Source organism: Sander vitreus, chromosome 23 (genome assembly GCF_031162955.1).
Source record: "Sander vitreus isolate 19-12246 chromosome 23, sanVit1, whole genome shotgun sequence".
Classification (NCBI taxonomy): Eukaryota; Metazoa; Chordata; class Actinopteri; order Perciformes; family Percidae; genus Sander; species Sander vitreus.
Window position 1 is genome coordinate 2,710,569 of NC_135877.1, and position 13,383 is coordinate 2,723,951.

At 44.1% G+C, this 13,383-nt stretch overlaps 1 protein-coding gene across 1 annotated transcript in view; it reads left to right on the forward strand.

Annotated features, from left to right (window-relative positions):
- The window catches only part of efcab6 (EF-hand calcium binding domain 6), a 67,727-nt gene extending 57,655 nt beyond the window's left edge, over positions 1–10,072 (forward strand). Inside the window, exons 24-29 of the mRNA XM_078242830.1 lie at positions 478–720; positions 1,116–1,322; positions 5,230–5,413; positions 7,059–7,246; positions 9,160–9,309; positions 9,804–10,072. Coding sequence (XP_078098956.1) covers positions 478–720; positions 1,116–1,322; positions 5,230–5,413; positions 7,059–7,246; positions 9,160–9,309; positions 9,804–9,926 — 1,095 coding nt within the window. The 3' untranslated portion in view covers positions 9,927–10,072. The remainder of the gene's footprint in view (positions 1–477; positions 721–1,115; positions 1,323–5,229; positions 5,414–7,058; positions 7,247–9,159; positions 9,310–9,803) is intronic.
- Positions 10,073–13,383: the final 3,311 nt, after the last annotated feature.

Here is a 13,383-nt window from a genome sequence, read left to right on the forward strand (position 1 = left end):
TTGTAAAGCACAGCTGACTACAGGAGACATTTAGCTCAGACTACTGGAGTACACATACAGTACCTGGTGCGGTTCGAGGTCGGACCACGTTCTCGCCACAAACGAACCGCTCCAGAGTTGGACTGAAAGCGCATCGGGACCACCTCATCAAGCAGGTCTCGGTACGCTTGGTTGGTACGCTTTTGGTACGCACCCGAGTGCGATTGCCGCGTTCATACCTGCCCAAACGAAACGCACCAAGGGGGAAAACCAACTCTATTTGCGCAATTCAACCAAACTAAACGAGGCAGGTGTGAAAGCACCCTTAGAAGGCAAGCAAATGAGTGTACATGTTGACCTTTTCTGTTAGTTGTATGTCGTCCCTCCCTGCATGTCTCATATAGTGTGTGTGTTTGTGTTTGTGCGTGCATGCTTGTGTGTGCGTGTGTGTGTGTGTGTGTGTGTGTATGTTGTATGCTACTGTTTATAATGATGTAGACGTCAGAGAGGTGCCCGAGTAAGACCTGGGAACCATGGCCTAAAACCGATAGATCGCCTATCCAGACCGAGACCTCCGAAGGCACAGAGCCTCTGCAGCAGATCCAGGAAGTCGTCTCCGGTGACTTGTATGAAATCACCAAAGAGCTCATGGATCTGGACCCCTCCAACAGCACTACAATCTCTAAAGGGCAGTTCAGACAGCTTTGTGATCACCACTGCCCGAGACTCACAAAGGATCAGGTGAAGCCAGAGAAACTGTTTGCTTGTATTCCAGTCCGTGATAATTCAGAGAATTCTAGCCACGCAAGAGAACAAGCACATTTCCAACAACTCTTCCAGTGCTTTCAAGCTGAAACAACACATACTGGCATCCGTCCATGGTTACAAATGAGGAAATGAGTCTGTGAGGGAATGAGTCTTTCGCTGCATTTGCCAGTACCATTCGTTTTAGTCTGATATGTTTTCTTTAATTATTCTGATCAAAATCTAATTTATCTTTGCTGATAATTATTGACTGCGTGAGAAAGTTAGTCATCTGTAAAGCCAATTTACTGTGCTGTTTGTTGGTCCTAGTCCCCACCGCCCCGGTGCCAATGATTATTGTGTGTGTGTGTGTGTTTCCTTTTGCTTCTCAGTTTGAGTGTGTGTGGAGTCAGATGCCTGTGAATGAGCAGAAGAAGCTGCAGTACAGAGAGTTTCTGAAGCGTTTTGGTGCGCTGAGCAGGACAGAAGCAGGGGGTCCCACCGACAATGTCCCATCGCCTTCCTCTGAGCCCAGACAAACAGCCTCAGCAACAACATTTTGCCCGGAGACTGTAGGTGCCATTCTGCAACGCACAAAGGTACAGCACATGACAGGATAGAATATCCAGAAGACTGAAGACTGCACACTAATAACCTCTCTCACTCACTTTTACTTATTTCTCCGTTAAATACACTGCTCCGTGCACTTACAAACCCTTGGACACTTCATCACAGTATCCCTGCTGCTCCTCTCTGCTCTGTGCACTCTTCAGATTTGTGTGAGTGTTTGCCGTCTACAAAAGCACACAGAGCAAGAAAGGTAGGATTTGGAACTATCCTATTTGGAACTTGTCAAACTGAATGAGAAAGGTTATCTTTGCGCACTTATGTGGATAATAGCAGACACAGAAATAAAAGTTTGAGCAGAGGATAGATTTTGCTAGCTCTTTCTCTTTTAGGTCTTTCCAATTTCCCTGCCAAATATAAATCATGTGTTTTTTTCCGTGATGAAATTGTCTCACTGCCGGCTTTAAATTGAGTCTCAAATATAATGCCATAGCGAAAATGCATTTAATCAACGGAGCCGCGTTAGCATGGGGGAGACGAGCAGTCAGTTGAAACAACTCAGACACAGAGAGCGGAGACGAGAAGACGGGGAAGCCCGTCTACAAACCGATCCGTTACAACTGTCGGGAGACGTAGCTCAAGTATGTGATGACGACAGGACGTAGTTTTGTCACGTGTCGTTCTTTGGTAGGGCTGGGTACCGTTTGGATTGTTACGATTCCGATGCTGAACCGGTACTTTTAATACGATTCCGATTCTTGAAAAACTGAAAAATGACATCAAAGAAAGGCTCTTTTATAGTGTGTCCGCCGCATGTTTCAATACATTCGACGTGCTTCCACCTTTGCACGTAATCGTTTTGAAACATTTGTTGCATTTTGCGATGTCGGAATCCTTGGCTGTGAAATACAGCCACACTTTCGACAGCTTGGCTTTAGGCATTTTAAATGCACTAAAAGCTAGCTAGCTAACGATAGACTAGCAGAGCAAGTGTAATATGTTTACTATCGATCATGTGCAGTGAATGGTTAATATGCTTTTACGTCCGTTTTGGTGAGCCCAGAGGGAAAATATGGCATTTTAAAAGTAGGCTACATTTACGTTAGACTACAGAGAAAGGGGGATATTTTTACGTCTGTTTCAGAGGGAACATTTTTCAGTCGACACATTAAGTGGAACCGAAATGAGGAACCGAAATTCCTACCGGTTGCGTAGGAACCCAACCCTATTCTTTGGTGCGCTGTATGTATATGTATAGAATGTAACAAAAACATAAACCTTGGTTTCGGACTTTGAGGTGGGAAAGCCCCCTTAGGCCCTGTTTCCACCTGGTATTAAAGTCCGATCTGAGTGTGTGTGTTCCCACCCGGCAGTGGAGTGTGTCTCAAAAAGATGTTTTTTTCCATGATCAAAATGTCTCACTGCTTGCTTTATATTGAGTCTCAAATATAATGCCATAATGCTGTAGTAAAAATGGATTCAATCAGCGACGCCTGTGTCAGACCAATCACACACCCTCTGTGTATGTTGCTATCTACAGCTAATGTTTGTACAGCCGGGACATTAGCTGTTCGGGGCAGATTCCCACAGACTGCAAAGACACTCCATCTGTCAAATTTTTGCAATTAACATGAGGTGAACATTTGCTTCATATGTACAAAGAGAGGCGAGAACCAGTAACTGGTTTGCCATCTAGTATTTCTTCAGAAACTTCTTTTGGAGAAAGGCTTATATTTTAGAGACATTTGACATTTCCAGAACGTCCGCCATGTTTTAATAGTTTATAAATTGAAAGCAAAGAGCAGTTACAGTTGAGCGGGGCGTGTGTATGTCTGTGAGACACGCTATGTACATCTAAATAAACAGAGCAAAGTGTGTGTCCTTTGTCGACACCTTTTGTCCGGTAATGTATGTGAAGTGTTGGTGTTTAGAGAAATTTCAGTCACTGCACAGCCTACTTGAAATAAGCAGATGCCTGTTCAGTCTTGCCAGACTTTAAGCACCAATTTCAAATTGTGGGTGGATCAAGGCTGTAGACACAGCATGAACCACAAGTTCACCTCAGAAACGTATTACATGTGTAAATAATGTACTGTCTGGATTTCAAACCAGAGTTTTCATCTTTGCAGGTGATTCCTAAACTCATCTTGTGTCAAGTATGTTCTCACATTAGGTGGAACTGCAGAAGTGAAATGATCAAACTTATTTTGCCTTTTTTCCAGATGTTTTCTTAAACATTAAGTGAAATTGCATCAGTCGCAAGTGGAATTATTGAACATCTCCTGTGTATACACCAGTGCAAGGGTGATAAAAAGTGCCAGATTTGATAATGTGAAGATGCCCGGGGGCCTTCTGACATTTGTTTTAACAATACAAGTTATATTCAAATGCACTGATCTATAACAATTTTTATTTTCATTGTCACAATTATCTTTTTTTTTTTTTTAAATGGCAATGTAACCAAATCAACACCACTCAGGCATGAAAAAATCTAAAACAACAAAAGAATTCTGCCTTACTTTTACATCTGTAGTCAGGTAACCAAACAAACTGTATGGAATACCTTAAACTTGAAGTTGATAAAAATCTTAACCTCATGTTCATAACCTCATGTGCGTAATGCAAAGTTTGTTAACACATGAGCTTACAACATACGACTTGCTCTCGTCGTTCACAAACCGAGGCTGCGGGCCGTGATTGCAGCCCTGCACCAGTGGTGGATGAAGTATTAAAAAATACTCAGTTACAAGTAAAAGTCCTGCATTGAAAATGTATGTAGTAATGTAGTGGAGTAGAAGTAGAAAGTGGCATGAAAAGAAAAGACTCAAGTAAAGTACAAGTGCATCAACATGTGTACTTAAGTACAGTACTTGAGTAAATGTACTTAGTTACATTCCACCACTGGTAGACAGGGCGTTGGAATCAGCAGCTTGGTGCAAACTATTCTTAAAGTGCTCATATTATGCTTTTTGGCTTTTCCCCTTTCCTTCATTGTGTTATGTATCTTTTTTGTGTATGTTATAGGTTTACAAAGTGAAAAAGCCCAAAGTCCCCCCCAAAGGGACTTACCATCTCCAACAGAAAACACTGTTCACAAACTGCTCCAAACAGCTCTATTGTAGTCCAGCCTTTACTTCAGAGACAAACGTGGTCACTTTGGAACACACGTTATAATGCTCGCCTAGCTGCTAGCATGGCACGCCCTCATACTCTGCTTCTGACTGGCTAGTAGTCCTTACCTAGGTACTGTCAGGGCACGCCCTCATACTCTGCTTCTGACTGGCTAGTAGTCCTTACCTAGGTACTGTCAGGGCACGCCCTCATACTCTGCTTCTGACTGGCTAGTAGTCCTTACCTAGCTACTGTCAGGGACGCCCTCATATGCTTCTGACTGGCTAGTAGTCCCTTACCTGGAGTACTGTCAGGGCACGCCCTCATACTCTGCTTCTGACTGGTAGCATCCTTACCTAGGTAGCTGTCAGGACACGCCCTCATACTCTGTGACTGCTAGGTCTAGCACTGGCTATGTCGGGCACGCCCTGTATCCGCACTGACAGGCTAGTAATGAATGCTAACGTCGTGCGTGATCACTCTGGTAGCTGTCAGACATGCGCCTAGTAGTCTGCTTCTGAGCTAGCTTACCTGCAGCATGTGTGATTCCCAACAAAGATGGAACAGAAGTGAGATGTCTCACTCTGTAGCTAAAACAGAGAGCTAAACACACAGGGTGAAAAGAGGAGCTGCAGCAATGTGCAGTACATCAAAAATATGGTGTTTTCTGAAAATTAAACCATGTAAACCTATTCTGATATAAGCTCTAAATACAATTATGAACCTGAAAATGAGCATAATATGAACACTTTAAATAACTTAAGATGAGACTTTTCTTCAGTGTAGTTGTGCTGCCCTACTCCTCACCTCCTCTCATTCCTCTCCCAGTCTGCCCCCCAGTGCACCTTCAGGCGTCCTGCCTCAGTGGGGAGGCCGGGAACAGGAAGCCCGTTGGGCAGCACGGAGAGGAGGCTGCGTGGGGCCGTGCAGCGCTGCTGGAAAGAGATCCAGAGGAACTGTACCGAGGAAGATCCTCAGCAAGAGGGACACATCAGCACCACCTCCTTCCTGGGTGAGCAGCAAACCACAGGCAATCATACAGTCATGTGAAAAAATTAGGACACCCTATGAAAACATGTGTGGTTTTTAACATATTTAGACATATGGATATTTAATATCAATTTTAACAATACTGAGAGATTCAAGTAATATAACTAAACAAGTAAAACTGAAGAAAATACTTTTTAAAACGTTCTGTAAAATGTAATAAAATAAACATGCAATTTCTGGTGAGGAATAAATTAGGACACCCCCACATTTTGTCCCACTTAAAATGGCTGAAATCTCACACAGGTGTATCACATCAGGTGCACATGATTAGAACATTGTTACTCAGCATTTTGAAGGAGGCTTGCCCTATTTAAACCTCAGACATTCAGTTTGGTGTGCTCCTGACTGTGAGATCGAAAGGCCTTCAGAAAGAAGATTGTTGCAGCTTATGAGTCTGGTAAGGAATTTAAAAAGATCTCAAAAGAGTTTGAAATCAGCCATTCCACTGTCCGGAAAATAGTGTACGAGTGGAGGACATTCAAAACAACTGCCAACATGCCCAGGTCTGGCCGTCCAAGCAAGTTCACCCCGAGAGCAGACCGCAAGATGCTAAAAGAAGTCTCCAAAACCCCTAAAATGTCATCACGGGACCTACAGCAGGCTCTGGCGACTGTTGATGTGAAAGTGCATGCCTCTACAATCAGAAAGAGACTGCACAAGTTTAATCTTCACGGGAGGTGTGCAAGGAGGAAACCTTTACTCTCCAAGAGAAACACTAAGGCCAGACTGAAGTTTGCCAGAGAGAACGTAGACAACGAACAGGACTTCTGGAATAATGCTCTTTGGACAGATGAGTCTAAAATTGAATTATTTGGACACCAGAGCAGAGGACATGTTTGGCGCACACCGAGTACAGCGTTCCAGGAAAAGAACCTCATACCAACTGTGAAGCATGGAGGTGGAAGTGTCATGGTTTGGGGACGCTTTGCTGCAGCAGGACCTGGCCAGCTCACCATCATAGAATCCATCATGAATTCTGCAGTGTATCAGAGGGTGCTTGAGCAACATGTGAGACCATCTGTAAGAAAATTAAAGCTGAAGCGGAACTGGACCCTGCAACATGACAATGACCCTAAACAGACCAGTAAATCCACCAAGGACTGGCTGAAAACTAAGAAGTGGAGAGCCCTGGAATGGCCCAGTCAAAGCCCAGATCTTAATCCCATTGAGATGCTGTGGGGTGACTTGAAACGGGCCGTAAGAAACCCCTCAAACATCACACAGGTTAAAGCATTCTGCATTGAGGAATGGGGCAAACTTTCCTCAGACCGATGTCAGAGACTGGTAGAGGGTTACAAGAAGCGTCTCACTGAAGTTATTTCAGCCAAAGGGGGTAACACTAGGTATTAGGGGGTAGGGTGTCCTAACTTTTTCCTCAGTTAGAATATGCATTTATGTTGATGTCCTTTGTTTAATGAGTAAAACAATGTTATTTTTGCTGTTTACCTACAATTAGATCACTTTCTTTTCCAGCGATAAATAAAACAAGATTAGACATCGATATGTGAGCATTTCTTAATGAATAACTAATTTTTTCACATGACTGTATATGACCCTGAGCTATTCCTTCTACCTGCTACATGCTCAGGACTGACTGTGTGTTGCAGAGATCCTCCAATCTCTCGGCATCAGTATGACTCAGGAGCAGTTTGAGCGTCTGGCTGAGAAGTTTGACATCACCAGTAATGGTTGCGTTTCATATCACGGCTTCCTTCGTCACTTCCTCTTGAACCTAAAACCAGCAGAGACCAAGACGGCATATGAGCGACGTAGACTCCCTCTTCCTATTACACCGGTAATAAAACCAAACCAACTGTTACACTGCAATTCTATGTCTGCATGTACTAAGCTCTTAAATGTGTCTCCAACCCATCTAATATTGAGCTATGACTTAGGAAAAAATGAGGTGTGTAAATCATTTTGTCCAAAAAAATAAGTTTTTCCTAATATACATTTATATTTCCACTTTGTTTACATGGTGCAATAAAATGCAAATTGCAAATGACTTAACCCTCTGAGGACAAACGACGCACTGACTAGTCCAAGCACTGTTTGACAACACTCTTGCTCTGGAACAATTTTGGGTGTCACTATACACAAAGCTGAGTTTGTTCTGAGCATTTTGATATGAAACACATGGGGATCAGTTTTTTATATATATATATATATATATATATATATATATTCTTTTTATTTATCCAGGTAAGTCGATTGAGAACAACTTCTCATTTGCAACAACGACCTGTCACATTCACACAGTTCCACATTCACACCTGGAAGCTGCCCAGTACAACCACAGTCTGACCTGCTGGCCACTGGGCAGCTCCACTGGAGCGGTTGGGGTTAAGGGCCTTGCTCAAGGGCACCTCAGTGGTGGTGATGAGGGAGGGAGGGACAAGCGCTGCTCTTTCACTTTCCCCACCCAGATTTTATCCTGTCGGTCTGGGGGATTGAACCGGCGACCTCCCGGCCCCAAGCTCGCCACCACTGCCCACTGATATATGCTTATCAATATAATATACTTTATTGTCCTCTTGGGGAAACGTTTCTTGGACTCCGGAGCTGGCAACTTTAGCTGCACTTACAATAAAGAATCCACATGGAAACAAAGTGCAAATCAATGAGAGCCACAGGCCACAAAAATTGCACACTACATAAACAGAACACCGTGATACTATTGCACAATGCATACAGCCTCAGAAAGCATTATTATTTAACATATTGATTGATATTGGCACATATGAGTTTTTAAAAAAAACGGATCAGTCTGCATTTGGGGACTCTGTCTCGTCTCCCGGATGGTAAGAGCTCATCTTCGGGGTGGAGGATGCTGATTGGCTGAAGGGAGAGGTTCCCCACGAGCGGGTTGAGATTTTAGTATGCATGTTAGCAATTTGGAAATGTACTTTTCCCTCATGTATCCAGTCATCACAGTTGGAGTTAATGTGAAATTGGGACACGGGGTATGTACTTTCAGCTACACATGCCCATGCTGAGCAGCACATTTCAAATTAACTCTGCAGTCCCTCTCCTTTCCTCTGTTTAACATCTGATGTATTGTACTTTTATTGGCTGCAAGTTTAAATTGGGTTATAAGTAAGTACGTTTGTGTGTGTGTGTGGGGGGGGGGGGGACGCTGGGTTGCCAGATTGTGTAAACTCAGCGGGGACCTCCCACCCTCAGGCTCTCGACTATCGCCTCCTATGACAAGCAAACTGGGCAAGTTTGGTGAGTTTGCGGTGCTTTTCTGGCATGGGGAGGTGTATATGAAGCTTTGAACAATGACACACGGGTGGGCACGCTCTTAAAAGACTCCCGCTGAGCCACTGAGCTGGAGCGTGTGGGTGAGGGCCCTAATCTGGCAACCCATGAGCTGCAAGCTTCCAAACCAACTTTGGAATCACAAAGACCTGCATTGTCTTGACCGAACCCACCACCATCTGTGTAAAATTGCCCCCCCCCGCATCTTATCTGATTCTATGGCGTGTCTCTACACGAGTTCACAGACAAAACCTTTTTTTTTTATCTGATCATAGAACAAACAACACTTTGTTCTGCGTCTCAGCTTGTGAAGAAATGAAATAGTAGCGCTAATGTGGGCTCTCACCTTTTTATTTTTTTTTTTCTTTCTTTCTGGTTGTTCGTGACTTCCTGTTTGGGCCTTGTACCCTGTCTGATGGGATGACTGCACGGTCTGGTCCGGTTCAGGCCAGCCAGGGTGTTCTGAGCAAAGATTGCGTGGAGGTCATGCTGAGGATGCACGATGTCGTTCGCTCCTCCTGGACCGCCATCAGACGCTGCTTCCTGACGTGTGACCGCAGCCGCACGGGAAGTGTCTCGGTGCAGGACTTTAGGCAGGTGAGGTCGGTTACAGTGCCGCCCCCCCCCCCCCGCAGGGCTCCACCTGCAAAACACTCAGAGACAAACTGGTTCTTCATGAATTATTGATGCGATCGCTTCACATGTGTTTCTTCTATCAAAATGTCTGTAGAAGAATGATGGTGGGTGACTGGAAATCCATGATGCTCAAGACACACACGCACACACACACACACACACCACTTGACAGCCAATCAGTAATTTTAATTGCTCAATTAAGCTGAAGGTTGAAACAAGACGGCTCTGACATTTTGGCCCAGGAGAGCAGCAGCTGACACTCCTGTTTTATTGTCCCTGCCATTTACCTGCTGTACATTTCACAGACGACAACGCTCCCTGGGCTAATCGATAGAAACAATTAGCAACCTGTTCTGGGATGACGTCTCCTAAACCCCAACCCGAAACACTAGGACACACACAAATGTTCACACGTAGGCACTCCAACTCCAACTTTTGCCGCTGTTGCCCTGCAGGTGCTGCGCCACTTCAGCGTCAGACTGTCAGAGGAGGAGTTCTTCCACCTCAGCTCTTATTTGGATGCCAACACCGCAGGAAGGATCCGCTACAACAACTTCCTGTGGGCCTTTCTTCGCTGACCTTCATTCAGATGCCTACTGCTGCTTCAGCAAGCGTGGCTAGGTTGCCAACTGCCCCAAGGCCCCAGACGCTCAGGGACCCCAGATTTAGTGTTTGGCAATAACTTTGTGGTAATTTGGTTAATTGCAATTTGTTATATGGTAATTATGCACTGTATAAAGCAAAATAGAACCTGAAATGGTGAGCAGATCACTCCGCATTTGACCTAATCTTAGTAATGTATCTCGTAATGTTTTGAGTTGATTCTTAGCAAAAAACCCTTTGTTCTTTCACAAATATGTGCTCATTCATGTGTAATTACTTCCACCAACTAATGAGAGTATTCTCGTACGTGTAGAATCTGCCACTCAGAATCATTCAGAATACATACGAGCGAGTCGCTGGAATGGCAGCCGCCATGTAGCGCCTCCATCTTTAAAATACATTAGCCAAAGAGGGACATGCCTCCGCCTTTCACACTTTTACACTCAGTGGCACCGTGACGAATGCCAGGGGGAGATTACTCGCGACTGCCGGCAGATTTGAAAGCCTGTTGAAGATGGAGGATCACGCCTATTCTCGAGGACATGTAACGGAGTCGCCAAGAAAGCGAAAAAGAGAATTAAAACGACAACGCGACAGGCAAAGCTACAAGACCAAAGTTAATATTGGAGTGGCTAGAACAGCTGCGTGTAAACGATGGAGACACTAAGAGCTAATTTCAGGTTCGGCCACCGTAGGAGGAAGGGCTAGAAATTAATATTCAGTTGGTTGTCATATAAAATGTCACCGCTAGATGGGAGGAATTCTTACACAATGTAGCTTTGAATCCCCTGAAAATGTATGGACACTAAACATTATAGGGAATAGCAATAGACGGACCTGCAATCAACTTAGAAGAGCAAGAACTTGAAAAACTCTTGGCATTGAATGTATCATTTTTCCACGAAAATCCCACCCACTTCAGACCAGACACAGACAGTGTGTCATGCAGGAACAGGATCACTGATACAAGAAGCTGATTGAGAAAATGACCCCCATTTTCCACTGGGCACGTCTGTGCTGCGTCCCGGTTTTGTTCCGTCCTCCGCCACGCGCCATACCACACTGGGACTGTGTCTCAGAAGCGGAGTGTCTTGCTGTCCAACTCGCAGATTATATTGTCTCTACTTTGTACTGTAAAGATGTTTATTGAGCTAGCATCTACCTTCCACTCCAAGCACTCCTACAGTTAACCTCCATGCCTTCTCTTTTCTGACGTTGTCATTATAAAATAGATCTGTGGCGTATATCATGTTTTTCCACCTCCAAGATGATCTCTCGTCATCTGTGGTGTTGTAGAGGAAACATGCGATATTGGGGGGTGTATTTTGGTAAATTGACTGGATGCTCTCGCTGTTTCACTTCCTGCCCGGGTGTCCACACGCCCCGCTGCTCGCTTGAAAATAGATGCACCCAGTCCTTCCTATCGTCTGGATTAATAAAAAGGCACTTTATTTGATTGGCTTTGGGACACAAATCAGTGTCAAATAGTCACAGAAGGGAACGACTCAAATCATTTATCAATCTCTCCTTGTTCATCTTTTTTTCCTCATGTTTTTCAGTCATCAGATCCCTTGATGGATGGATTTGTCGTGTCAGTGGCAGGTCTTGCTGTCAGGGCCAGATAAACCCACCAAGGGGCCCGGGGGGGGGCAGAAATGAGCTGTGGGCCCCTATACCCCCACCCATATTAGTTTGGGATGATTTGTTTGTGATTACTGGGATCGTTTTTTTTCCCCCCTATCCCAGAATAGATAGGTGGTGTAGCCAGACCATAGTACCATAGTACAGCGCTGATGTCGGTCCTGGAGCCGACATCGGTAAACACAAGAAGAAAATCAAAGATTGACCATTAAGCACAAGAGGCGTCACTAAGTTTAGTTTTCATTGTCTGCGGGGATCTTGAAACTCTTTATTTTAATTTTTTTGGTGTTGAGAGAAAAGACTCATTTGCTGAGTTAAATGTATGAGTTAAGACATATTTTAGTTACTTTGTTTACTTAGTTATTCTTGTAAACAAAAAAAACGGTGTGCAGCTCTATTACCTGAGCAAATACATCGGTATCGGCAGTAGAGGTGTTGAAATGAATCCAATAATCGATGCATGGAATCGTGGACATGGACGATGCTGCTGATAATCGGCCGGGCCATAATCGATTATTTCTGTTTACAATTTAATGTAGGCCTAACAACCTTTCTGTTTACATATTCTGGTATGTTTTGCACATTCAGGACGTGCCATGTGCTCAGTGCTGTAGTTTTATGTATCCAATTTATTTAGTATTAGAGCACTGCAGAATGTTTTGTTTTTGAAGCTTGAAAAGCTATGAATTAAATATCCTATATGGCTTTAATAGAAAAATGTATGTGACTCATCGTGATGCATCGAGATATCGAATCGAAGACATGGTGATCGTAATGGAATCGGGAGATCAGTGGAGATTCACACCTCTAATCGGCAGACATTCAATATTTAAAAAATCAGATCGGGGGGTCAAAAAAGCCTTCCCTAATTTGAATACTTCAAAAACATTGTTTAATAGTATGCTTACATGGTGCATATTCTTTAATAATACATCTGAGTGCAAAATGATCACAAATGATCATCCCAAACTAATATGGGTGGGGGTATAGGGGCCCACAGCTCATTTCTGCCCCCCCCCCCCGGGCCCCTTGGTGGGTTTATCTGGCCCTGACAGCAAGACCTGCCACTGACACGATAAATCCATCCATCAAGGGATCTGATGACTGAAAAACATGAGGAAATAAAGATGAACAAGGAGAGATTGATAAATGATTTGAGTCGTTCCCTTCTGTGACTATTTGACACTGATTTGTGTCCCAAAGCCAATCAAATAAAGTGCCTTCTTTAGTGATGCAGACGACGGGAAGGACCGGGTGCATCTTTTGTTCAGATGGGAAGTGTGAAGTGACATGGATGGCAGAGAAGATAAGAGGGGGACGTCTGTCACAGAGAGCTGGGAGTCATTATCTGAGGAATCGGAGAGAGGGGGACAAGCAGATGAAATGGAAAAGGGATGATCAGAAACTGAGTAAAAAAATAAGAGGAGCTCAGGATTATGGTTGGATAGGCAGAGTGAGAAAGAGTATATGAAAGCTAGTTGTATTAATGGCAAAGTACAAAGCATCCGTGAATAAATTGCCCGGTCTCCCCTGGGATTACTAATGTAATTATTTGAACGGGGGTTCTCATTAGAATGTGCAGAGGTGTGGAAGACCTGCGGAACCAAATGGGAGACAGAGACGGAGAGGGTTGTTGCTACTGGAAATTAACTCGCTGCTCGGGGCTCTATAATTGATACGAGACACAGATACCTTTGAGTAGAACAAAAGAGACCAGGACGGGGAAAAGTTTCCTCAGCAGCCTTAATTTCGTCTCTCTCTCTCTCTCTCTCTCTCTCTCTCTCTCTCTTT